Here is a 25,570-nt window from a genome sequence, read left to right on the forward strand (position 1 = left end):
GCTTCTGTCTTTGTGATTATTTTGGATTATCTTACTCTTTCCCTGTGTTATGCCAACTTAACTAGGATACACTCACTTTCAGTTTTAATTTCCTTGACATTGGTGGATATTACTCATAAGCTGACATATTCAGTGATAAATTGTGGGCATAGATAGTACTAATTACCATTAAGTGGAAAGGGTAGTAAGACATATAATACAGATATGATGCAGTTTGCAATGCAGAGGCAAAGGGACTCTAAGGCATACATAAGAATGAGCTAGGAGAAGTGGGTTTGTAGTTTGGTTTAATAATCAATAGCCTGAGTCTTCTTGCTAGTATATTGCATTTTATTTATGTAATTAAAAAAAATCTTCCCTAATTATTGTGCTGCTTGGTTTAACAGGAAGAGTGCCAGCTCTTCCAGTGTATCACACATTTAGCAAGGAGTGTGTATTATGCTGTCAATATATCAGAGAAGCCAGTAAATTAGCCAATAATTATATTGCACAATGAAAACTGTTATCCTGGAGTTATACATGGTGTCATGTGAGCATGAAGGAAGTTAACTAGCCTGTATGGTTAAGAGTGGTTAAGGTAAGTGTTTAGGGAAGTTTTCTCAGGCAGAATTTTAGCTGATTCTTGTTATTTTCCAGGTGGATTATAGAGGAAGTTCATTTAAGACGTGGCTAGTACAAAAAACTACAGACAATTCAATTGAACTGAAATAATGTGCACATGAAGATATGATAGATGATTTGGGGGCAGGGAATAGAGATAGAATGGCTGACGTCCCATGTAAGCAGTACTGAAGATGTTGTAAGGGCAGAACTGACATTTGGGTCCAGTTTGTATTATGTAAATATTTCCCTCCCCTCCCTCTGGAGTAAAAATGGATGAAAAGGATAGGAATTGAAGGCAGAGAGCAAAATGAGAGACGTGAAGGTCCATATTCCAGAGAGAAGGGACAAGTTCCTAGGCCTGGCTACTCTACTGGCCAAGGAAAGGAACATTTCTCCTCCCAGGAGACACTCTGGATATGTAGGATGAAAGCAAGCTCTTTTTCCTGTTTGCTTCATTTCCCTCTGCCATGCGGTATTTCTAGTTAATAACAAAAACACATTGTGACAAAAGATTGCAAAGAACACCTCACTGTTCCAAATTCACATCAGCTCTGTAGGAGGATGCAGGAGGGCTGTGGGTCCTCAATGGAGCAATGGAGATGCCATCAGGCCGAAAGGTTTTGTCTTGGTGTCAATGTGTCTTGGATAGCACAATCATGCCTATGGAACACATGGAAATATATTTATAATTTTGTTTGGTTTGCAAGGGGAAGAAAAAAAAATCTCTGTAAATCTTCCTTATGTAAGGAAGAAGCTGAAAAACCATGAAAGAAACAAAAGTCTTTCTGTTGGGAGGAAGACAAGTGATAAACTGTGAGGAATAAACACAATGCATCATCCAGCCATCCTGTTCATCACAATCGCTTCTTCCTTCTGTTTACTGTGGCTTTCCTGAACGTGTCTTCTTTGTAGAATTCAATGTCTTCTTTTCTAGAAATGGTAGCTTGTGTGAAGATAGTAGGTAGGAAGGTGAGGTATTCAGGATTAATTAGAGCAGGGTGACAGAAAGATTAATAAGTTCAGACTTATATGTTGGCTATTTGTAGAAGGTCAATAATTTTGGGTTTGGATGCCTTAAAAAAATCTGATGTTCTATTAAGGCATCTTCATTTTTTAATTTAACTTTTGAAATTGTATTTGTTTATTTACTCAGGTAGGTGAGTGGATGCACATGGGTACATGCACGTTGAGTTCAGAGGACAACATTTGACAGCAAGTTCTCACCTTCCCTCATGTGGGTCCCAGGGAAGAAGCTACGCATCATCTGCCTTGTCCATTAGTGCCTTTATCCCTTGCTGAGCCACCTCACTGGTCCTCTATTAAGTCATTTTTAGCAGAATCTGACATTTACCTTTACTTTGCTGAGGACATTTAATTTTCCAATTTTATTGTAAGGCATACAGTTAGTTCTTTACCCCATTTTCTTCGAAGCTAAGGGCCGAATCACATTCTCCATTGTATTTTATGTAACGACATGTAACACTTTACTTGAATCAAGTCTTCAAAAATAGTTTGGCTTATGGGGAATAATAGAGAGGGATAGGAATTTAGCTGAACATCACATAGTGGTTCTAGCTTTTGTCCTTCAAGCATGAGGGATTGTGTTAATATGACCTACTACCTTCATAATGGGTTGAGTTCTGTACATCTCACAACTCTGTACCCTATGTAAGCAGGAAGAAAAAACCTGATTTTACCAGCCAGGAGAACTGATGAGGCCATGTATTGATTTGGTGCAGGGGAATGCTACAGATGTGCAAACTATATCCTTGCCTTCTTGTGACCTGTAGTTAAGAGTTTTCCTGCCTGGCCCACAGTCAGGACAAATCTCTCTTACCCACCAGTCCCACAGTCGCTCAGACCCAACCAAGAAAGCACACAGGAACTTATATTGCTTATAAACTGTATGGCTGTGGCAGGCTGCTTGTTATCTACTTCTTCTATCTTAAATTAACCCATTTCTGTTAATCTATACTTTGCCACATGGCATGTGGCTTACCAGTGTCTTTACATGTTGCTTCTCATGGCGGCGGGCGGCTGGCGATGTCTCCCCCCAGCCTTCTACTTCCTAGAATCCTCTTCTCTCTTGTCCCACCTATACTTCCTGCCTGGCCACTGGCCAATCAGAACTTTATTTACACAGAGCGGTATCCACAGCAGTGACCTATACTATTATTCCCATTTATAGGCTTTTCATGTTATTTCACTTAATCCTCACCATATGCAGTAGAATAAATCATCTCTATATTGTGAGGATGTAGAGACTAAGTTTAGATAGGTCATATTTATACTAATAGTGCTAGAATTGGGTTTTTAAGCTGTATTTCTTTTCCTACCATGTTTTACATTTTATTTGTCTATCCTCCAGGTAGACATAATCCCTAGATAGCTAGAAAACATCTGAATGTCTTTATGATGGAGAGTTTTCATAGAATATTATTTTGACTATTTCTAATGCTATTTACTCAATACTCATTATCTTAGATAAAGCTTCTATCGATGTGATGAAAAACCTTGACCAAAAGCCACCTGGGGAGGAAAGGGTTTGTTTTCCTTACATTTCTATATCACAGTTCATCATCAAAGGCAGTCACAGAAGGAACTCAAATAGGGCAGGATCCTGGAGGCAGAAGCTGATGCAGAGACCATGGAAGGGTGCTGTTTACTAGCTTGCTTCTCATGGTTTGCTCAACCTGCTTTTTTTTTATAGAACTCAGGACTACCAGCCCAAGGGTGGCACCAATGGACTGGACCCTCCCACATCAATCACTAATTAAGACAATGTCCAACCTGCTCTCCTGCAGCCCAATCTCTTAGAGAAATCTTTCTCAGTTGAGGTTCCCCCCTCTCAGCTCTAGCTTACGTCAAGTTGACATAAATCTAACCAGCACATTTATTAAAGTATTTTAAGTTACCTTTATTTTGCTAGGCCTGTCCTTTGAAACCCACCTTTTTTTTCTCTCTCTCTCTCTCTTGCTTATTTTTACTTACTCTCTGTTGCCCCAACACATTACTAAGTCAGTGCTGAAGGGGAAAAAGTAAAATCTGAGAATGAGGTCTAAGTTTGCATTTTTTTAAAGTCACATTGACTCGTGAGGTCTTTGTTGTCTTTGACTTAAAAAAAAAGGAGTGATGTCATTATTGGGCATCTGTGGTCCAGGCACCCCCAAAACTGAGCAAGAAGGACTATAATAACAGCTATTTTTGTCTCCCTTATCACACCTCCTCTAACTGGATCAAGGTGAACTCCTGTCTCATTATTGTCATGGATATCACTTCTCTCTTACCATATAAACATAGACTTTGGTTTATGAACCATTGGTGATTGTGGTCTCTTGTGGCCTGTTTCATAACAGATTCTCAGCAGTTTCATAACAGAGGTTCTCAGCAGTTCTGCAAGCCAACTGATGAGACAAAGCATTCTGTAGCTTTCAATGGTCAATGCTGGGAGCACAATATACCACTAAAGTCAACAATGAAGCACATCAACTCATCTTGGATGTTGCTGGTTCAAAACAGACCACAGATCAAAGGCTGCTGGGGAAAAGAACTGCACAGGGGCATCTTAGCATCAACTACTTCTCATGCCCATGTCACAGTATTGTATACTCTGTGTATCATGATGGGGATAGAGTGACTAAAGGGCATTGAGGTTTTACTGAAATTGGCACTAATGTCTTGCCACTCATCATACTGATGGTATGATCATCTCAGCTGCCAATTGAGAAGCCATGAACAACTGTGTATCTTTGATAAGAGAGGCTTTGGTACCTTGATGACCACTGACATGGCCTCAGTTCTAACTTGTAGCTGAAAGTTTTTCTGTGTCCTGCCTGGTCCTGTAGCTGTTCAGACCCAGATAAACACACAGAGACTTATATTAATTAAAACTGCTTGGCCATTAGCTCAGGCCTATCACTGACTAGCTCTTACACTTAAACTCAGCCCATTTCTGTTCATCTATATGTTGCCACATGTTCTGTGGCTTTACCTGTATGCCATTATATGCTGCTCCCTGGATGGTAGGCTGGTGTCTCCTGACTCAGCTTTCCCCTTCCCAGAATCCTCTTTGTCTGCTTATCCCACCTATACTTCCTGCCTGGCTATTGGCCAATCAGTATTTTATTTATCAACCAATCAGAACAGCATAGATTCACAGCATACAGAACATCCCACAGTACTACCTTCAAGGTAGAAGCTGGTGCTGGCTTAGCAATATTAATCAACTTTAACTTGGGATTTTGAGACATGTTTGGTTAAGTTCCAATTAAGCAATGGGAGAGGGACAGTACACTCTATTATCAGGATCTTGACCTTTATTATTTCAAGGGTCTAGAAATATAAAAGATACTCCATTAACTTCATTTTATAGAACAGGAAGTGGAGGTGACAAAGTCAGGTGCCATGTGTTATAGAGGTTGATTTGGAGAGGGTTGGTCATCAAATGAGAGTGTGAGACAGTTCTTGGAGAGAAAAGCAATTCCAGATCAAGAAGGATCAGCCTTCAGATAACTATCTAATAAAATAATTATGGAAACACACAACCTGATGTTTCCTAGGGAAGTGAAAAATAGAGCTAGGAGTTAAGACACCCAACTAATAGCATGCTATGTAGTTCATAGCCATTGTTATGTTTTTAATCTGGTTTAGTCAAGGTTAGCTAATATCAATGGATACACAGTGGAAAACATTGTTGAAAAACTCCTCCACCACATTCAGTTACTGCATAACAAATACATTGATTAATTAAACAGGACAGACAGCTGCTAAATAAATAAATGTACAATTTATGTAATTGAATTCTGACAAAAGTAGCATGAATATACTACAAAAAAGAAGTATGTTTTCAATGACTGATGCAATTTGGTACCCACAGAATAAACTTATCTTATCTTGCACCATATTTAAAATTCAACTCAGAGTGGTATAAATATTTACTCAGCATAAGACTCCAAACTGTAGAACCACTAGAAGTAAATATAAGACATTACTCTATAAAATTTGTCTGGTTTCTTGCATGATACTCAAAATACAGAGAAGAAAAGAAAATAAATAAAGAAATTGGATTGCACAAAACTAAAAACTTCCACATAGCAATGGAACAATTAACAGAGTATGGACACAATCTATGGATTATAAGGGAACATTTGCAAGCCAAATATTTGCTGATAGGTAAATATTTCAAATGTATAAGGAACCCAATCAATTAAGTAACTGGCAAGCAAATGATCCAATAAAAAAAATACCAATGTGTATCAGGTATAAGGAACTATTCACATCAAATCATTGAGGAAACAGATATTAAGCCACAATGAGTTAATAACTCATATCTGTTAGAATGACTTTGATAAATTGGCAGGAGAGTGAAGAACAGGGAATCCTTATGTGTTGGTGGTGGGAATGTAAATTAATACGATAATTACAGAAAACAGTATGGAAAACTGAAAATAGAACTAGCATATGATCTAACAATACTACTTCTGGGAGCATATCCAAAGGAATTATAAATCAATATGTCAAAGAAATGTGTCTATTCCAATGTTCACTGCAACATTGTATATAATAGCTAAAAAATAGAATTGACCTAGGTGTGGTCAGCAGATAAATGGATAAAGAAATATGACTCATATATACATATTCAGCCTTTAAAAAGTGAGATACTGGGCTATGGACATGACTCAGCTGAGAAACGGCTTGCTATGTAAGCACAAGGACCTGGGTTCAAGCCCTAGGGCCCATATTAAAAAGATTGGAGGAGGTAGCCGGAAGTATAGGGTAGGGAGCAAATATAATTAAAATACCTCAACTGAATCTACCAGGTTGGGCTGACTCCCCAGGGAAGACCTTGCCCTGGAGGAGGTGGGAATGGGGGACAGATGGGGGCGGGGAAGGCTGGGGGGTGGGAGGAGGGAGGGCAGGGGAATCTGTGGCTGATAAGTAAAAATAAATTAATTATAAAATAAAAATATGTTTTAAAAATTTCAAAGAATTAATAAAAATTGCTTCAAAACAGAACAGTAGGGAATGGTGTTAAGCACTTAGAGTCTATCACTGGGGAAGTGGAGGCAGGCAGATTTCTAGGACTCTCTGGTCAGCCAGCCTACTCTGACTGGTAGGTTCTAGGCCACAGACATTCAAGATGGATGACACCCAAGGACTGATACCTGAGTGTGATCCCAGACCTCTATATGCTCATGCATACATGAGCACTTGTACTCCCACATGTGCATGTACCCATGTCACACACAGAGAGAAACAGAGACCGTATTCATGAAAATAGTGATGAAAGTGACTATATGATAAAGTTGGTGAGGCAGAGAAAGACACATATGTAGTCTCATTTGCATGGAATTAAATAATTGGACTTTTATGAGTCGAGAACAGAATGATAGACACAGAGGCTGGAAGAGAAGGTAGATGCAGAGGATGGAGATATTGGTCCAAGGGTACAAAGTTTCAGTTAGCCCAGAGAATTAAACCGGGATGGTCTATTGCACAGACTGGTGATTACAGGAAATGGCAATGCATCATATACTTTAAAAGTTGCAAATGGATCAGATTTTTCAGTCTTTTTCAAATCATACATGAAGTGATCAGCATATGAGGTGATATATTTATTAGATATCCCGAGTTAATTGATTGTTCTAAGTTGTAAATATATAACAAAATAATACATTGATAATCATAAACGTGCAAGCATGATAGTTTCCATTAGCAGAAAGAATTCAACAAACAATTTAATTATAGGTCATGTAATCGTTAAGTAAAACAAACAAGAAGATCTGCTGGAGAGTGATGCCGCTGGGGGCTTCCTCAGTTAGGTGCTCTGAACATGCTCTCTTTGAGCCGAAACTTGAATAAAGATAAGTCAGTGTTTTGGAAATCTGCAGGAGGGATCTCTAATACTGTGGCTCCAGCAGGAGCAAGAGAACTTGAGGACAGTGATGAGCTGCATGTCTGGAGCAGTGGACCTGGAAAGTGAGCAAGGCATCAGAAACACCTGAAGGGCTCATTACAACTCAGATTCCTCACTCAGCCCCCAGGGAGTAGTGCTAGGTGGAGTCTGGAAATGTTCTTGGCTCACAGCTTTCAAATGATGCTCATGACACAGACACGGTGACAACACTCTGAGGATTGCAATGTTAGAGAGGAGGGAACGATGCTGGTGCACGGTGAGCTGGGGACAATTGGTAGGAAATGATACAGGGATGGGAGACCTTCTGACCACAATCTTGAAAGGAGGTCTATGTTTGGTTTCAAACTGATGTGAAGCCATTGGACATTGAGCGGGAAAGTGGTAATACTGTCAGTCATTGAATGCTACCTGAATGTGTTTACTCTTATGGTAGGAGGCACAGCTTAGAAGAATTTAGCAATGACCTGCAATGACCTTTGTGTTTCCTTCCTGAGCAACCTTGAGTAGATGTTGAAGATGTACTCACTCATGATTTGGAAGTATGAGACAAAGGAACATGAAGAGTCGAACAGTTCATATCAGCTTGTCATGCATTGAAACACTTTCTCTGAATGCATGTAGTCCTAGGGCCAAAAGGACCCATCCAAACATAATATATGACTTCTAAAAGGCATGTAACAATCAGTCTTTTGATAGTAAAGAGCTAAAAACAAAACCATAAAAAATTAAAAGATGTTATAATACATACTAAAATACTAAATTGAACATGTACACATGTAGAAATTAATCACATAGATATAAGTGGCCACTAAGAAGGGCAAGAATCCTTCATGTAGTTAACTGACAATGTTTCATCTGGGGGAGGCATGTAGGCTGGTCCTTAAAAGTGGTTAAAATATGGTAGTTAGAGGAGAGGAGAATGGCTTTTCTGTAGACTCAGTAACCATGCAAAGAATTACTGTGTTTTCTCAAAGTTTTCGCCTTTCAAGGGAAAGCCTTCCATGTGTTTCTGATTCTTGAGCACAGTTGAATTACTAGTCCATTGTCTGGTGAGAGCTATTTGGCTAGGGAGCCCTGTGGACTTCTCAGAAGCTTTTTGTCCTTTGAAAGAAGCTGTCCTGATTTGCCATTGTTAATGAAACTTGTAGGACACAATGCTCAAGTTGAAGACCCACTGAGAACATGGCCATGTACCTCCTTTCATCTCTGCATGCGGAAATCGCATAGCAAATAGGAACTTCAGAAACCCAGCAGTGGGGCTGTTCCCCCAGTGTTACTAATTGTGGTGAACTTTCTGATGTCATCTCCTAATAGCTTTGTCTCGTGAATGATGGCCTGTACTGCTTCCGCCCTTCATGAATAAATACAAAATGTCTTGCCACCTAGAAGGTGGACCCTCTCTAGTCCTTTATCTCTGTTGAACTTACATCCTTAAAATCCTTCATGCTTCCATTTAGTATTCTGTGCTTCTGAAAAGCTTACCTTGGAAAACGCAAAAGAGATAGTCATTGCAATAGGCACATCTTCTTCACTCTAATAAATGCTTTTATGCATTAGTCCTGGACCTTTGTTGAGCCAGAGAACCCATGCCCTTTGCTGAGGATCTTGGGGAATCTGGAGTTACCCTGAATATTGCACGATTTCTTGTTAGCTCAGATATTTCTATTAATATTTAACCCAAGGCTCAAGTATAAGTAAGGACTGAAAAGGGAGTGGTTGAAGACTGATGCCTGGCTGACCAAGAGACTGATTTCAGTGGCAGTCTGTAGAGATGAGATTGCAAAACTTGTGTGATTTTCTACTCCCATCTGGAAAAAGTAAAGACTCCTAGAATGCCTTGGGAGTAGATATACTCATTTAGAAATTATGTATATGCACCATTATATTTACATATAATTAGGTAAAGACACATAAAATAGAAAAAGAAAATTAGCCCAACATTTAATACTTTCTCCTGACAGCAAAATAATTCCATTGTATCTTCTGGTATAGACCCCAGGAGAGGACATAACCTATACTGTATATTAAATTTCTGAGTAACAGTATGGTATAGTATAGTGGTTCTCACACTGTATTGAAATTTCTGAAGGTTGTGAAGATAGATTTCTGTCTCCCTCAAACTTTCCAGTTCAGTGGGTTCAGGGTGGGCCCCAAGAATTTACATTTCTACCAATTCCCAAGTGACACTGGTAAGCTCTGGTGAAGTGAAGAGGTTGTTTCAATGTTAATCTCTCTAAAGCAGGCATTAGCATTCTTGAGGAAATATGGGGCCTTGGGTAAATTGGTTTACCACTTTAAATCTATGGAATGGAGTTTGTCATAATTACCTATTTGAGCTGCTGGGGGACTTAATAACACAATTTACATAAATTGCTTAACACCTATAGAATACAGCACACTTGAGTTCATTTTCTCTCCTCCTCATTTCTACTTATCATCATTCTAGCATCACAAAATAGACTTAGGGGCTTCTAGTTTCAGAATAAAAAAACTGTGCTTTATTTCAATAGTATTATGAGAATACATTTTTCTACTTTAGCATTATTCAATAACAAATCCCTGCTCCAAATGAGGTATCTTTCTAGGTGAATGATAGAACATGAAGCTTTTATGCAAAGTCTACCTAAAGGAGAACATGTGTTCAGCCCTCTCCCATTTCTATGTAATTGTTGATAGTTTGTGGCCAAGTATGTATTTCTGTCATAGTTTGTAAATACTGAATTCTGTTGCATGTGATTTTGTGGATATTTTTGATGGTTGTGTTTTTGAGTGTTTGGGGGCATGATATTGGTAGATTTAGATGCTGTCTTAGTTGACTCATTTTTAATGTTTCTTCTATTTCTCCTTCTTACCCCATCCCACTCCCATTTTTGTGCATTACCAGGACCCAGTACAACCTGTCAGGAGGATTCATGTGCCAACCAAGGGGTTTGCATGCAACAGTGGGAAGGCTTCACCTGTGACTGTTCCATGACATCATATTCAGGAAACCAGTGCAATGACCGTGAGTTCACACTTTACCTATTGGGGATATTTTCAAGTGGCTCAGAGAAATATTAAAGGTCAATATAGAAAAAGATTGTATGCATAACTGTCCTTTATATATAAACATTTCTAATTTGTAAGTATGGTACATTCACACACACACACACACACACACACACACACACACACACACACAGAGAGAGAGAGAGAGAGAGAGAGAGAGAGAGAGAGAGAGAGAGAGAGAGAGAGAGAGAGTTTTGTTCATGTTGAGAGAGATCCTATGATTACTATTTCATCCATCAGTGGGGCAACAGGTACATTCATTGACTTAGTTCTAAGAAAGGACTGGTTTTATGGAGGAGACCCAATGCTGCTGTTAAAGATGTTCCAGTGCCATGAAAATCTATAACTTGTCATTCCACCTCCTTCTTGTGGTATTTTCCTAACCACAGCCACTTTTAAGCTAATCAAATGCTTAAGACTTTGTGAAAGGAGGTGCCTTAGATGGCCCTTCTGAGTATCTGATTTCTCTAAACATTGCCTTGGTGGTAGACTTGAACATCATGATCTAAACACATTGCAATATTTGGTTTTATAAAACAAGTACACAAGGTTAATGGATTGAAGAGTGAAGCCACAGTGAAGTATATCCACAAGGGAGCCCACTATAATAATTCTGTAGATAATCCATTGTGCCTACTTAGTTTTGCTTGATTCCTTATTTATCAACTTTTACCATGTATGTAGGTATCTATAGCAGTTTCCATTTCCAGTTTCTCAGAAGCCCTGTGATCCACATTGTATTCCCTCATCTTTGGTATGTTAAAGCAGACAAATGAGAATCTGGAAATCTAGAGGAAAACGTTATGTGCTAGGATGTCTGCAAAAGGGCTTGGCATCAATTGCTTTTGCTGAGCACTTCAGTGTTACTGAGAATCCAGTTTCCATATTTATGATTTGGAAAGGCTATTTTACTCTCAGACAGGCAGTTATGGGCCAATCCAGGGTACCTGAGGGAATTTTGCTATCTGTTCTTTTCTTTTCCCTCCAATTTGTCTGTGGAAGGCTCACTAGGACCCATTTGCTTTCTCTTACTGGCGGCATAATGCCTCTTAATCCTCACAAGCTTATTCCCATTGCACATACATTCAACAGCAAGTAGGAAACAAATGTCAAGGAAGAGACTTTGCACACAGAAAAAGCAAAAGGTAAGTTCCTCTAACAATCACCAGTGTGCACAACAGAAGGTATGTATGGATTTTTCTGCCATTGATTTATTGTTCTTTGTCACATGGGTCAAGTGTTTTCTGGTGAACATTAACCAAGACTCTTTCTAGGTTTCTATGATTTACTTCTGCTTTTCCCCAGAGAAGATTGTTTCTCAGTCTAACTTGGCCAATTTGTTGGTATGTAATGAAGTACTTGGACCAGGATTGGTAGAATGTCATCTGCTTTCATGACACTACTTCAAAGCATGAATACTTGGAGAAATGCATGTTAGATGTCATATTATCAACAAATCTCTTGGATCTTTTGTTCATAGAAGACTTAGGAAAGCAAATGACTCACAGATTCTATTTGACTCTTCTTTGGGAGAGTGTACAAGGGCTTCTATTATTAGGTGGTGGTATGTAAATGAAGCACATGGCATCTTAATTGCTGAATTGGATAAGTACATAGAAGCCAGATGCATTGTATGTGGCTATGAAGTTTGACTATAAGCTTTTAATAAAACTCAAGCAAATATATTAAAGTACAAGGTTGATTAAAAGTATTACAATGGGTTTTCCTTCATCCAAAGTTTGACATTCTAATTATCTAATTAGAGCCAGTTTGCTCTACCTAGAACCAGTCTCACTACTATATCTCATAAACCACTGTTTTCTATATTGAACTTGTTTCTTATAGTTGTAATTTGTTACTTCATTGCACAAATACCTTCAAAATGAAGCTTACTGTCTGCTATCCTGTGCCCTTTCTTATGCTAATGAATTCATGAGACCTAGTCTGTGTAAGGAGTAGAATGTCATCTTTTGATGTCACTAGAAGAGTTCAACCAGCTCATGGATAGCATAAGTCAAGCCAAGTCATGACTTTGTTGGGGAGGGATCAAAACAAAAAGAAGGAATAACATAAGTTATTAAGAAAAGAAGACAGGGGAGAGATAAAGAATATAGAGAATTGAAAAATATGTGGAAGAGCATAGGGTCTCTTAATAATTAATTGTTTGGGTACTCTACGTGCTATAAGCAGCCTGTCCTTGAGCAAAATAGTACATATGTGCATGGCATTGTCAATGAAATGCCATCTATAAAATCAGGCCTTACTTAATTTTTGGAAAGGGAGTACTCTGTAGAATAGTCTATCAATAGTCTATCTATCTATCTATCTATCTATCTATCTATCTATCTATCATTATCTACTTATCATCTATCAATCATCATTACCTATTTATGTATCATTTTCTATCTATCATCTGTTTTTATTTATCTATCTAGTTTTCTATTATCTATCTTCTTTCTATTATCTATTTACTATCCATACATTTTAATTTACTTATCATCTATGTATTTATGTATCTATCTATCATCTGCCTATCATCTATCTATCTTCTATCATCCATCCATCCATCCATCCATCCATCCATCCATCCATCCATCTCTTTATATACCTAAAATAAGTTACATTTCTTGGAATGCTATTATGATGCTATGTGAATTGGCTGGAGATAAAATCAAATAACAAAAGACATCAGTGAAGATGGAGTTTGAATGTGATCTGCCACTTTCTATGAGCCTTGGTAAAACAGATTGATCCTTAATTAGTGGAAAGGAAAACATGCTGATATATTACTGCACATCCAAGAATAGCAACTTGATCAACAGAGAAATGGCTAGGTTTCCAAAATAGATATTTAGTTGATTAATACCCAAGTAACTTTTAAATCTCTAAAGAAGAGTATATATGGTAGGGCTTGGGGTCATTTATTCTAACATTGGTTCTAACACTAAAGAGCTCTGCATATTTATCAAAGCTGTTTTTGCTTTACAATTCTGAAGTGCTGTCACATAGATATTGCTTCTGGGGTTACAATGTACATTTAAAACTTTAATCCACAGCACGATACAGCAAGCCTCGGTGGTTTTCATTTTATTCCATTATCCTTTGTGTTTGCATGGTGGGTTAATGAGTGTGGTGGCATGAATATCATCTCACAAAGATGTGATGATCGTTAAAGTGTGGCACATTTTCTGGAGCTGATTACTATGTGTAAGAGTGACTCCCTTGTGTGGGATAGAAAAAGAAATCATCTGATTAGAAACTCAAGTATAATTGATTTCCTAGCAGCTACACACAGTTTAAGAAAGGTCTTCCACTGCTTTCTGGAAAGGGAAAAACCTTCTCTTAAGTTGGCTTTGGGGGCTGTTAGGATATTGTCAGAAACAATTTTTAGTTAATGAGGGATTTGTGGAAAGACATAGACATTTGCTAAGTAACATTCTCTGAGGACAGTCTTTAGCTCCCCTGAACATGTCTGAAGCTGATTACTCAGTCAGTACCATCTGAGGTCCAGCTGATAACACTTGTGTTTTGGGATACTTTTGAAGAACAACAAAAGAAATGAAACTTTGTAACATATTTGGAAACTTAGTGAACTTAGTCATTCATTTTAATATAGCATTTTAATTTTTTTGATAATTTAAAACATGTTTACAATGTATTTTGATCATATTTACTCCAAACTGTCTCCTCTAACTCCTCCCAGAACCGTCCTCAGCCCCTCCTAACTTTACACCCTCTTTTAACTTACTGTTCACTATATCTACTTTGTGCTGCCCATGTACTTACTCATAGGTTGGATGTGAGCCATCCTTTAAAGTGTGGCTGACATTCTGTGGGTTCCACCCTTAAAGAAAACAGATACCCTCCCTGCTAGAAGTCATCAGCTACCAATGGCTTCCCAGCTAGGGGTGGGCACATATGAGTTCCCTTCACCCTCCATGCTAAAATACAGTGTTGTTGTTGTTTTTTTAAGAGACATTCTTTTCAGATATTGCATTTTCTTTGGAATTTTAAGTCAGGACCAGGAGCCTTGGAAATTCTAGCATACTGCCATCATTACACTGTCAGCAGAATCTAGAATCCTTTATCACATTGTATGACAATGCTTCTCCCATTAGAAGCTTGCTGTTGACTTTCTTTCGCTTCCACATTGCACAAAATCTCTCTCTTTTCCACCTGGCTACATATATTGTCATTTCTAGGAATTGCATGAAAACATCAGTTTCAAACATCTCACATCTCTCCTTTACTATGTTCTTAACCACTTTACCATGTTTGTTACCATTGTTTGGAATTGCAGATAGTTCTCAGCTCTCCTTATTACATCTGTGCTCTGGAGATACATATGTAGGACAGCCCAGGAATATAAGCCCCGAGCACACATTGGTTGCCTGGGTTTAGGAATGAAGCATTTATATTGGCTTTGTGGGATGGGAAGAAGGGAATGAATGTGGGGCCTCTAGTACCCTCAGCAGACAGCTCTCCCGTGCTCTACCTCTAACAGTACACTGCAGGCTACTTGGTGGAGAAATTGCTGGATTCACACTGGCATGTGATAATAGATGTTCTGTGCGTTCAACAAATCAATAGTGAACAGCTGTGGATCGTGCGGATAGTGGGGTGTGAAGCACCTTTTCAGACAATTTTCTGCAGGAGTAGCTGTTAAGTTGCACTGCTGGCAATTGATTGGCCTTTTGCTTTTTATTTATTGTGTTGGTCTGTTTATTTTTTTAATGTAGGTTGGCATATTGATTAAGACTGTAAAAAAAACCAAACACTTCCCACTTAGGTTTTGGGAGAAAGCAGCAATATCTACATTATTTAGTACACAAACAAGTGGGAAGATGTATGTATATTAAGTCAGTCTCTAGGCTTTTTATACATGCATGAGCATCACACTCTTACAGTATACTCATGTGTTTGATTAGTTATTTATTTCCATACCTCCATCTTCTCATTCTGTCCATTCTCCCAAAAAACCTTATTTGAGTTTACTTGTAAGACAATTTCTTATTGTTCAGAATATTCTTCATCTTTTATTAACTAGCCAGATATTTCCTATTCATAGACACGGTCATGCATAAGACATGACAGTCTCATGGAGAAGACATATATCAAAGTATTTCAGTAGAACAGAAATGAACACTTGCAGTCAGGAGTCAGAAGGTAGAGTAAAGACAACTGTGTATGGGGCTCAAACTCCACAAAGCAGCGCAGCTGCTCTGAGGGATTTTTTTTTATTGAAGAATGAGCCTGAGCAATGCGTAAGTGTCTGGTAGGCAAATGTGGTACAGAGGAAGAAAATTTTAAAAGAAAAGCAGCACTCTAGCCAACAAGTGGGAGTAGATGCCTCTCACTGTTTAGAGTGGAGGACACTTTCTTCTGAGTCTTTCTTCTAAACATTGTATTGTTAAAGTCGCACATCTTTAAACAGCATTCTTTGCTCTATTTGATTACTGTTACCTGCTATGTGTTTTTAAAATATAAATGGAATTATTATTTCCTAATGACTCTTATTAGAAACCAGATTTTTTTTTGATGAGGAATCCCATTTTACCCTTTTATCTATTACTGAGTCTTGGATGTGTAGTACTTAAATCTTGACTGATGTCCTTGACACTGATCTTGGAAATGTATTTGTAATAAGCTAAAATTTGAAGAGGTCAATTCATATATTTAACTTATTATAAAAGGTACACAATCATGAACTAATTTGCTTTAGAATAAAACTGACTTAAATGCCAGTCCTGTCTCTAACACTGTGAAATTGTGCATTTAGCTTCTTGAAACATTGATTTAAATAGGAAGGTAATAATAATTAGAGGCATAGTGATAGTTTTATTATTATAGTAATAAGGTATTTGACATTCTTATCATGTTCTTAATCTATCACACATACTAGGACATTGATGAAGATGTTCTTATTCCTTTAAACCTCCCAAATCACTAAGAAATAGGACATTATGTCTTGACTTTTAGAGTAAGAAAACCGAAGTAAGTCATAGGGAACAGCTGAATGGATACTTGAATCCAAGTCTCTTTCATATAATAGATCATATTCTTGTTAGCTTTTGGTTTATGTAGTCATTACTAGAAATAATAAAACGCTGAAAATGTGCATTATTAGGCAAAGGTGATTGACCCAGGTGAACATGTATCTATGGTCAATAAAATTATGAAACACAAAGGATTGGTTCTTGATCGTTAATTTTATTGTCTTCTGAAATCCTGAACCCCTTAAGGGTTTCTGACTTAAATTCAGGTGAGGCATTTGGAATTAGAATGTCTTAAGTTATTATGGGATGAGAAGACTTCTTTGTATTCCCAGCTATTTATGTCCTCATTCTCTAGGTTAGATGATTTCTATGTTACCTTACTACACTTGCATGTGCGTGTGTGTTTTATTTGCATGAGTGTGTTTATGGTAGATGTGCATGTGCACATGTGTATGCATCCATGTAGAACCCAGGGAGTGATTACCCTGTGTGTTTCTCTATCACTAGTTTAGAGAGAGAGAGTCTTTCACTGAACCTGGAGCACACTATTTTTGCTAGATTGGCTGGCCAGCAAATTCAGTGGATCCTTCTGCCTCTGCTTCCCTGGGGCCAGGATTACAGGGATGTGCCACTGTGTCAGGTTCTCATGTTTTATGGCAAGCACTGAGCCATCTCCTCAGCCCCACCTGACATAAGTCATGTAGCATAGTGGTTGAGATCCTGATGTGGATTGAAAAGATCTGTTCTATTGTTATCTTAACTCTCGGTGTCTGTGCTGCCTCAGAAAATTAGTTTCTGTATGGCTCTAAGAAGCAAGTGCTTATAGGCCACACCTTATAAGACTTATAAACTGAGTCATATCTGAAGTGCAAGGCATGGAACATGTACTAGCACTTCTAGAGCTATTAGATATTCTTCAAAAGTATTTTCAAGAAGTTGAAAACACAATTCATGCCAACATAATTATCATAAAGTTAAATACCGTGCTCATGCAAAAATAGAATGAATATGTGTCAAATCTGTTTATTTTCTGAACAAGGGAAACAAGCATGAGAAAAAGTAAACAACAAAATTGCAAGTGAATGTTTGAAGAACTAGATATTTACAGGCATTCAAAACCATGAGAATAGAAACTTATGATAACTATAATAATAATGAAAGTCCAGAGGCTTCAAAAATTCCCTACCTTTGGTGTTTATCACATATGTATATCTACTGGACAGGAATCAGCAGGTAATCTCACAGAGTCTGATCCCCAAATAACAAAGAGTAAACAATGGTGTTGGATGCCACCACATCTTCCCATGGATGCACAGATTGCTTGTGTGAGTCTGTGGAGTAGAATCTTACATGACATTTAAAGACATATAGTTATTCCTCTTGTCTTTTTCGTAATTTTACACAAAGTATGGCTAGGACTGCTATTTACTATCTATTCAGGTTCAAATACTTTCTTACTTTGAACACCTCTCCCTTATTCAACTACCTTGTACTTTTAACCGTTTCACTATGTGCTAATCACAGTTCATTGTCGGAAAAGACTCTAACCTTGCAACAGCCCTAGAAAACAGATACTATTGTAATCCAGTTAGTTAAAAGAAAGAACAAGAGGTATGTAGTCAAATGATGTACTCAAAGTAAAGAAGCTGTCTGATGGAAGGACAAAGATATTCTGAGTTCTAGTAACCTGTAAGTAAGGGATCTTACCTGACAATAGATTTTGGACTTGACAAACAGAAGCCTCCTAATAAAGGTATATTGGAATGCACAGGGCTTTAGACTCACATTGGCTGCATAATTAATTACTTTCGTTAACATCAATCCCACTGTAATTTCTAGTGGCTACCTTGTTATTTGGGGAAGGACTATATTATTCTTTTTCTTTCCTTTATTGGTTTTAAATAAGGACATCATCAGGACTGATTTTCTCAGACCAGAATTTTCAAATTTTCTACATATTTAGTAGCCATAGGCAGGCAGGGTCTACCAATGGAGGAGTCAGAAAGTCTTAGGGGAACCACAAGGAATGATAAAGATAAGACCTGGCATGTAAGATAGATCCAAGAGAGGCATGCTTGAATAGACAGCAGCAAAGGTAATACTCAAAGTCATATCTTTGAATCTACTTTTTATTCTAGTTCCCACAGACCTTAAGGTTAAGGGAATTCAGAGAATGTTAGGCCAAGCCAAGGTCTTCCTAGATTAAGAACAAAGGAGTAGACACTCTCAGGAGCACTTTCATGGCTAGGGATTTTAATTTTGTTTTGTTGTCCATGACAACCACTTTTGCTTCTAGTTTACCTGGCATCAGGGCACTTGGAGTGCCCTCCATGTAAAATGACAGCTGATACTAACACATGCAACATTTGATTCAGCAGGAGTGAGGGTTGCTTATATTTCTGTGTTTTTGTGTAGCCCTCCAAGACAATGAGTGGAGACTTGGGCAAAACATTCATTTTTATAGAGTCCAACTGATAATTGGATCTATGACTTAAGGAGAAATACTCTTCCTGGGTCTTATAAATTGCCAGGGTTTTTTATGAGTTGTTGGAATTTGTGGCTTCACTAATTTCATTTCTGTCATCTCCAGCATGGTGTTTTTGTATACATTCTTATTGCTTATATTTAATTATAGTCCATTCATTTCTGCTATACTTGGCTAGTTAGTTATTGACATTGGTGGCAATAATCTGCTGAGAGCCTATTGGTTCACAGAAGATAATTCTTATATTGCCTTGTTAGTCTCATACAGATACAATTTTAATGTATTCTTTTCAATAGAGATGCATAATCTCCTACATTTATTTTCACATCTAAAGATAAAAAGAATGTAAACTACTTTAGCTTGTCCTATAAAATAGAGCTAACAAGTATAATTTTATTCTGCTCTCTCGTTTTTCTCCTGTATTCTTTCATAAGGGAAGTAGAGATTCTTTTAATTGAGATGAAATTTGTAGACAGAGAAATGCATGGATCCTCTGTGTATAATACCAATGCCCACATGCATAGAACCAACATCCTAGTTATTTTATCTCAGGCACTTCCCTTGTGCTTCTCCCAGTTAATTAGTATCATTCTACTCCCAAGCACTCATTCTTTGAATTGGTATCAGCACACACACATTTTTTCTTGAGAAAGTGTAAACTGGAGCATGCAGTCTGTGATCTTTTGTGTGTGTTTTCTCTAGTTCTGTGTGACCTTTCAGGGTCTCTCCTACCTTTTAGCAATTGCTTGGCTATAGGAGCCAGCTGAACTCCATCTTAGGTCGCCATTTCTGTTCTAGCACATAGAAATTTTCTCAGAAATGTAAGATGGGGCAACCTTATGACTTAGTTTCATACTATTCTTTCTTCTTGGTAAACAAATTTTGTCTGATGTCCAGAGGCTCACAGCATAGTATTCTTCTTTTGTCTTTTCCCTAGTTCCATTTAATAAATTATAGAGGTCTCACTCGGTATCCCAGGCTGGCCTCTAACTCACAGAGATCCGCCTGCCTCTGCCTCCCGAGTGCTGGGATTACAGGCGGGCACCACCACCAGCTGGCTACAGCCACATTTTCTCAGAATAATTTCAAGCTTTGCATCAGCCTCAGCGGGTAGTGTGGAATGACCTGAGACGTGATTGATACTTTTTTTTTTATCATTGGAAAAGACTCCAGTTCCAGTTATAGGCATTGTGATAGCAGAGAATCTTCTGCAGCTAGAGGAAAAGTTGTAAGAAGCTGCACAAAGCTTGTGAAATCCCTACAAATGCGTCTCCATCCAGCATCTCTCCATCCGAGGTTCTGTTCTCTGGTCCCTATAGCTTTTTCCTTCCGGTCCTCTGTGGGTGCAAGAATGGATTTGGCTTGAGTCACTAGTCATTCTCACTCTTTATTTCATTTAAAATTATAGTTTGTTTTCATCTCTATCTTTATCCTGTGGGTCTTTGCCACCTGATCCCTGTCACCTTGCCAGGTGAAATTATGAAATGTTTTCAAACAATGAATTCAGAGACATCAGTGAAGGATGTGTTTTGGTGCCGGTGTTTCAGCTATTGATTTCTCTCAGTTTGATCTCCAGGTATGAGTTCACACATAGTATCTTCTGCATGCCTACAATAGAAGAGATCTTGCATTGCCAATGCCCTTTAGTATTAATCACAGTTTTCTTTACTAATGAAGTTGTACAAGTCAACTCTTGAAAGCCTGGGGAAATATAAATAAAAAGCACCATTTTTTTAATAAAACATAATTTCTATCAGTTTGACCTTGTTTCGAATGTACAGTGTCAAGCACATAATAGATACTCAAAAGCATTTGTTGACTGAGTCACTGTGCCTTGTGTATTTCCAAAGTCTGGATTGTGCAAAGGTCCTAGCATTCTTTTTATGAAATGAATTGTGTTTCCACCAGGACTGGATATTTTCTTGCCAGAAGGAGTGCATTTAGGCATGCAAGAGTCATAATGAGTATCTCAATATGCAATTTTCTTCTTCAGACAGAAAATGGAAATGTCAAGATGTTTTCATGTTTTCCCCTTGTTCTCCTTCCCTCTAACAGAAAAACTTTTTCATTTTTAAGCCATTATACAGATACATTTATATACAAGTGAAATGGTTTAATGGTGGATAGTGGTTAAAAGGATGGGGCTCTTAGAGTAAGTATATGGAGAGAGCCTCATGGTCTCAAACATATTTTTTCTTTCTATGAGGAGGCAGTGAGGTTTGTTGCCTATGATGAGATTTATTCTGATAGTCTAATCCTCTGGAGATCTACTGAGACAGTAGAATACTTCTATCCGAAAATCGTCAGTTTCTCCTGAGTTTTATGTTGACCAAACCAACAGGATACAACTCAAGAAGTTAGATGCACTGTAGACTGAAAAACACAGAACATAAAGGTTCGTTGAGTCTTGCACACTAAGCTATAAAAATTTTATGTGCCTGCAGGACAATCCATCCAGACCTTGAAAGCCCTTTGTAAAAACTCTCAGGATGTTGGGTAGGAAATGAATTCATCTGACTCCAAGGCATCATTCCTGGGCAATTCACAGAATTCTCTTTGAATTCAGTCCTCACTTAAACCTAAATTTTAAAATTTCTCCAGGGTATTCTAATGTGGGGAAAGTCAAGTACACATTTATATAAATAAAAACAAGTACCTGTGCAAATATACATTTTATCAATAATCACAAACTTCCTTTAGAATATTTTTCCTTTGACTTTTCTGATGTAACTTCTCTATTCAAAATCTTTTGTTTCTGAGTTTTCTTGACAGGTATATAAACTTCAGACCGCATTTCAGACAACCTGAAAGCCATGCATTTCCATAATTCTATAGATATATGTGCCCACCTGTGCCGCACACCAAGTATCTCTCTCCCTTTAAGGATGCTTGGCAGCAAGCCTTGTCCCAAATTCTTGATATGTGAGGTATAATTTTATTGCTGAGAATGGATTTAGGTAGGGAGATGTCAACTGGAATTTATCTGTGCTTAAGCATAAGCCTCTTTTTTTTTTTTTTTTTTTTTTTTGCCTCTGCTGACCTACAATTCCCGATTAGCCTCCCTGTGTGCCACTCAAATATAACAGAGAATTAAAGCTCACATCAGTTCCTTGGTTCTAGAGGTGCTGGGAAGGAGGTTCCTGGAAGAAAAATACCCAATGCATACAAAATTCTAGGAACAAAACAAATATATAAAGAATGTGGTGAAACGAGTAAGGTTAACCAAATAAATATTCAGTGTTGTTAACAGTTTCCTTCCAGTTCCCACAATGCACCCCATGTATTTCTACTATCTAACTTATTTAATTTGCATTTGGATTAATTTAGCATATTTTCTTATTATCCTACACTTAATGAACAATAAACATAGCTATAACCAAATTTCACAGCTATTTCTCAGTGTGGGGTAACATTTTACATTAAGTTATATTTGGTTTCCTAGGTAATATGTGATTGCAGCTGTGTTTTCCAAAACTGCATCTCTTGTCACACAGAATGTTTTCGTGAATCATTCTTCATTCCTATGGCAAGGTGGGAAGGAGAATGCTGCTTTGAAGGGAATGATATAGTGAAAATCAACTGGCCAACGAAGGAGGCTTTAGAATGATTTTTTTCCCCCTGCTGCTCCTTGGGACAGGCTCTGAGCTCCCTATTGTTGGTCTCCATGCTTTTGTTTTTCCTGAAATCTGCCCTGTTTTCCAGTCCCAGGTAAATCATCCTCAAATAGCAATTAGGAGTTTTGTATGCCTTTGTTCACCTGTAGCTAAGGACCTCCTCTCAATGTAGGGCAAATTCTACACTTGACTTTCAAGGTCTTTGATGGTCTGCTTCTTAAAATATCTCACTTCCAACTCTCATATATTAATAGGCTGCTACGTCCTCAGGTAAAGCCAGCTTCCTCTTGGTCCCCAGCAATGCTCTATGGCCATCATTCTCCTTCTCCTTGAGGCTACAGTCTGGTCTGTGTCCTCCTTTGAACCTCAAGTACTCTGCACAAGTCTCCCCCATTCCCTTGAGTCCTCTCTTTCACGTCCACATTGATCTCTCCTCCCTATCTACTGCATTTGCATTCATAAGTCAGGAGCAACCAGGCTGAGCACTCAAAGGGAATTCACACAAATATGATACTAAAAAGATGGGCTCAAACCCTGACCCTTTTCCTTCCTAAAACCCAGCCTTTGGCAGGCCACAAGCTCAGGATATGTGCTGCTGCCATGTGAACACACTTGGCAATAACAGAAGAAAGTCAGAGTCTGACCCGTGAGAGAAACTGTGCAAGGACCCCACCCAGCAGTTATGTTTCATGTGTAGAACTTCTGTTAAAGTGTCACCAATAAATAACAAGTAGAAGTCTGAGCTGATCAACCATCGCTGTTGTCTCTTTCCATATCCTAGAAGCTCAGCTTTCTTTTCCTGATAAGGTCTCGTCTAAAGGTGAGGCTGACTCATTTGTCACTTTGTGTGAGTGGCAGGGTTACTAGGATTAGTTATTCAAAGAGCACTGATAGTTGTAGATTCTAGTCTTAAATTGAGACAGGCTTCTGATGGTAAATTGTGACAGACCCCCTATGGTAGGCTTGGACAATTTTCTAAGTAGATTTGGGAGGACCCTTCTTTCCTGTAATTGTTTTAAGTAATCCAATATATGTACAGTCTTCTGGACACATCCTGAGGGATTCTGGACCTTTAGTTATTTAATATTTGATTTTGGTCCCTGCTTAGAATATAGAATTATTACTGGCTAGTCAATCTTTGGCTCTTATCACTTGTAAGACCCAGGGGACAAAAGTCACGGTCCTTGCTGACACCATTATTATCAGATCTTAATACAATTTTAACTCTACAGATAGTAACTTGTTTTTTGTTTTTTTGTTTTTTGTTTTTTTTTTTTCCGAGACAGGGTTTCTCTGTGTAGCTTTGTGCCTTTCCTGGAACTTACTTTGGAGACCAGGCTGGCCTCGAACTCACAGAGATCCACCTGCCTCTGCCTCCCAAGTGCTGGGATTAAAGGCATGTGCCACCACCGCCCAGCCAGATGGTAACTTGTTAATAAAACCACTCTTTTAAAGCCATGAAATGTTACCCATTTAGTGTTCACAGGGAATTACTGCATACAAGTCTGAAGGTCAGGCAAGGCCAGACCATGTTTTATACTCATCCACTCTAACTTTGGACAAGATGCCACAAAGTGGAACTCCCATAGCCAGACTTCTTATTCTCTATTTACAGTAAAATTATTCACAGGAGAAAAAAAAAACAAAAAATGAAAAAACAGGAAAACAGAACTATGAGGTTTCTGGTTTATTATCTCCATGTCCTAATGTGCTAATTGCTGCCTGCCATGGGAAAATGACTGTATATTGATCTCCAGTGGATTCTGACTGAGCAGGAAGCCTTGTCTCAGGGACATTGTTACCTCCCTCTTATCTAGGAGTTCTCCATAATGGGATCAGCTGGGAACCCCAGGGGATTAGTCCAAAACCTTAATCATGATGATTTTGATAATCAGTTCCAATGAGCAGAATGCTACCATTTCTTTGGAGTCTATGAAATTGATAGGCTCCAATGAAGGGAAATACAATTATGATTGCTTAATATGTTGGAGAGAGATTGGTGAAGAGGGAATATGAAGGGGAAATTTCAGCCATCTTAAGAAAAATTCTAAGAATAACAGTATAATTTAATGATAATGTCTGGTTTGTCCTGAGGACTTGAGAATTCAGTTAGAGTACGCAGATGATGAAGATTTCAATTCAATATAGGGTGTCTTCATGTGGGATTGGTTTTTCTTTATATGGTGAGTTTATTAATTAGAAAGAAATATGATTTATTTACTTCTGAGCCTTTGTAGAGTAGATATAAAACATTTATTTCTGGTGAAAATAGTTGATGCAAAATTATATATATGTTATAAATGACTAAATGATCAGCCTTATGTGGAAGGGATGCCTGTTCATTTATAATATATATTTTCTTCCTATAAATGAAATTCTATATAGATTCAACTTCTGTGCCTTAACTAAAAACCCCATAGTCCATACTAATTTACCATCTCTTGGTAGTCTTCTGTGGAGGATCTTTTTCTTTAATCTTTATTCTTGGACTTAGAACATGATTCTACAACCAATTCTCCAGTAATATTTTTTCAGAATTTCCTATCTTTGATGATATATTCTCCAAACCTCTATATCAATACCTATTGATCTTCAGGATGTAAATTACATTTTAGAGCTGGCTTAGTGGAACACTAAGCTTGTCTATCATGCACAGGGCCCTGGGTTCCATTGCTAGCAACACTCTAACTCACTCTCTCCCTCCTTCCCCCTCTCCTTCCCTCCCCCATTAATCATAAATAAATAAATAGATACTCCCAACAGTCTAGAGTTTTGTTCCATTCCCTGGCCCTTCTGTACTTTGCACTGTCCTGATTGATTTCATCTTTCATGTTATATACGTATTTCTTGTTTTCTGATAACCCAATTTCTTCAAACACTTGACTACCTAGCAGAGAATTCCTTTGCT

At 38.1% G+C, this 25,570-nt stretch overlaps 1 protein-coding gene across 31 annotated transcripts in view; it reads left to right on the forward strand.

Annotated features, from left to right (window-relative positions):
- The window catches only part of Nrxn3 (neurexin 3), a 1,610,845-nt gene that overhangs the window by 778,480 nt on the left and 806,795 nt on the right, over positions 1-25,570 (forward strand). For all 31 annotated transcript variants that reach the window (XM_036206284.1, XM_036206279.1, XM_036206286.1 and 28 more), the window contains one exon: positions 10,404-10,523. In XM_036206284.1, coding sequence (XP_036062177.1) covers positions 10,404-10,523 — 120 coding nt within the window. The remainder of the gene's footprint in view (positions 1-10,403; positions 10,524-25,570) is intronic.

This window comes from Onychomys torridus, chromosome 14 (genome assembly GCF_903995425.1).
Source record: "Onychomys torridus chromosome 14, mOncTor1.1, whole genome shotgun sequence".
NCBI classification, from domain to species: Eukaryota; Metazoa; Chordata; class Mammalia; order Rodentia; family Cricetidae; genus Onychomys; species Onychomys torridus.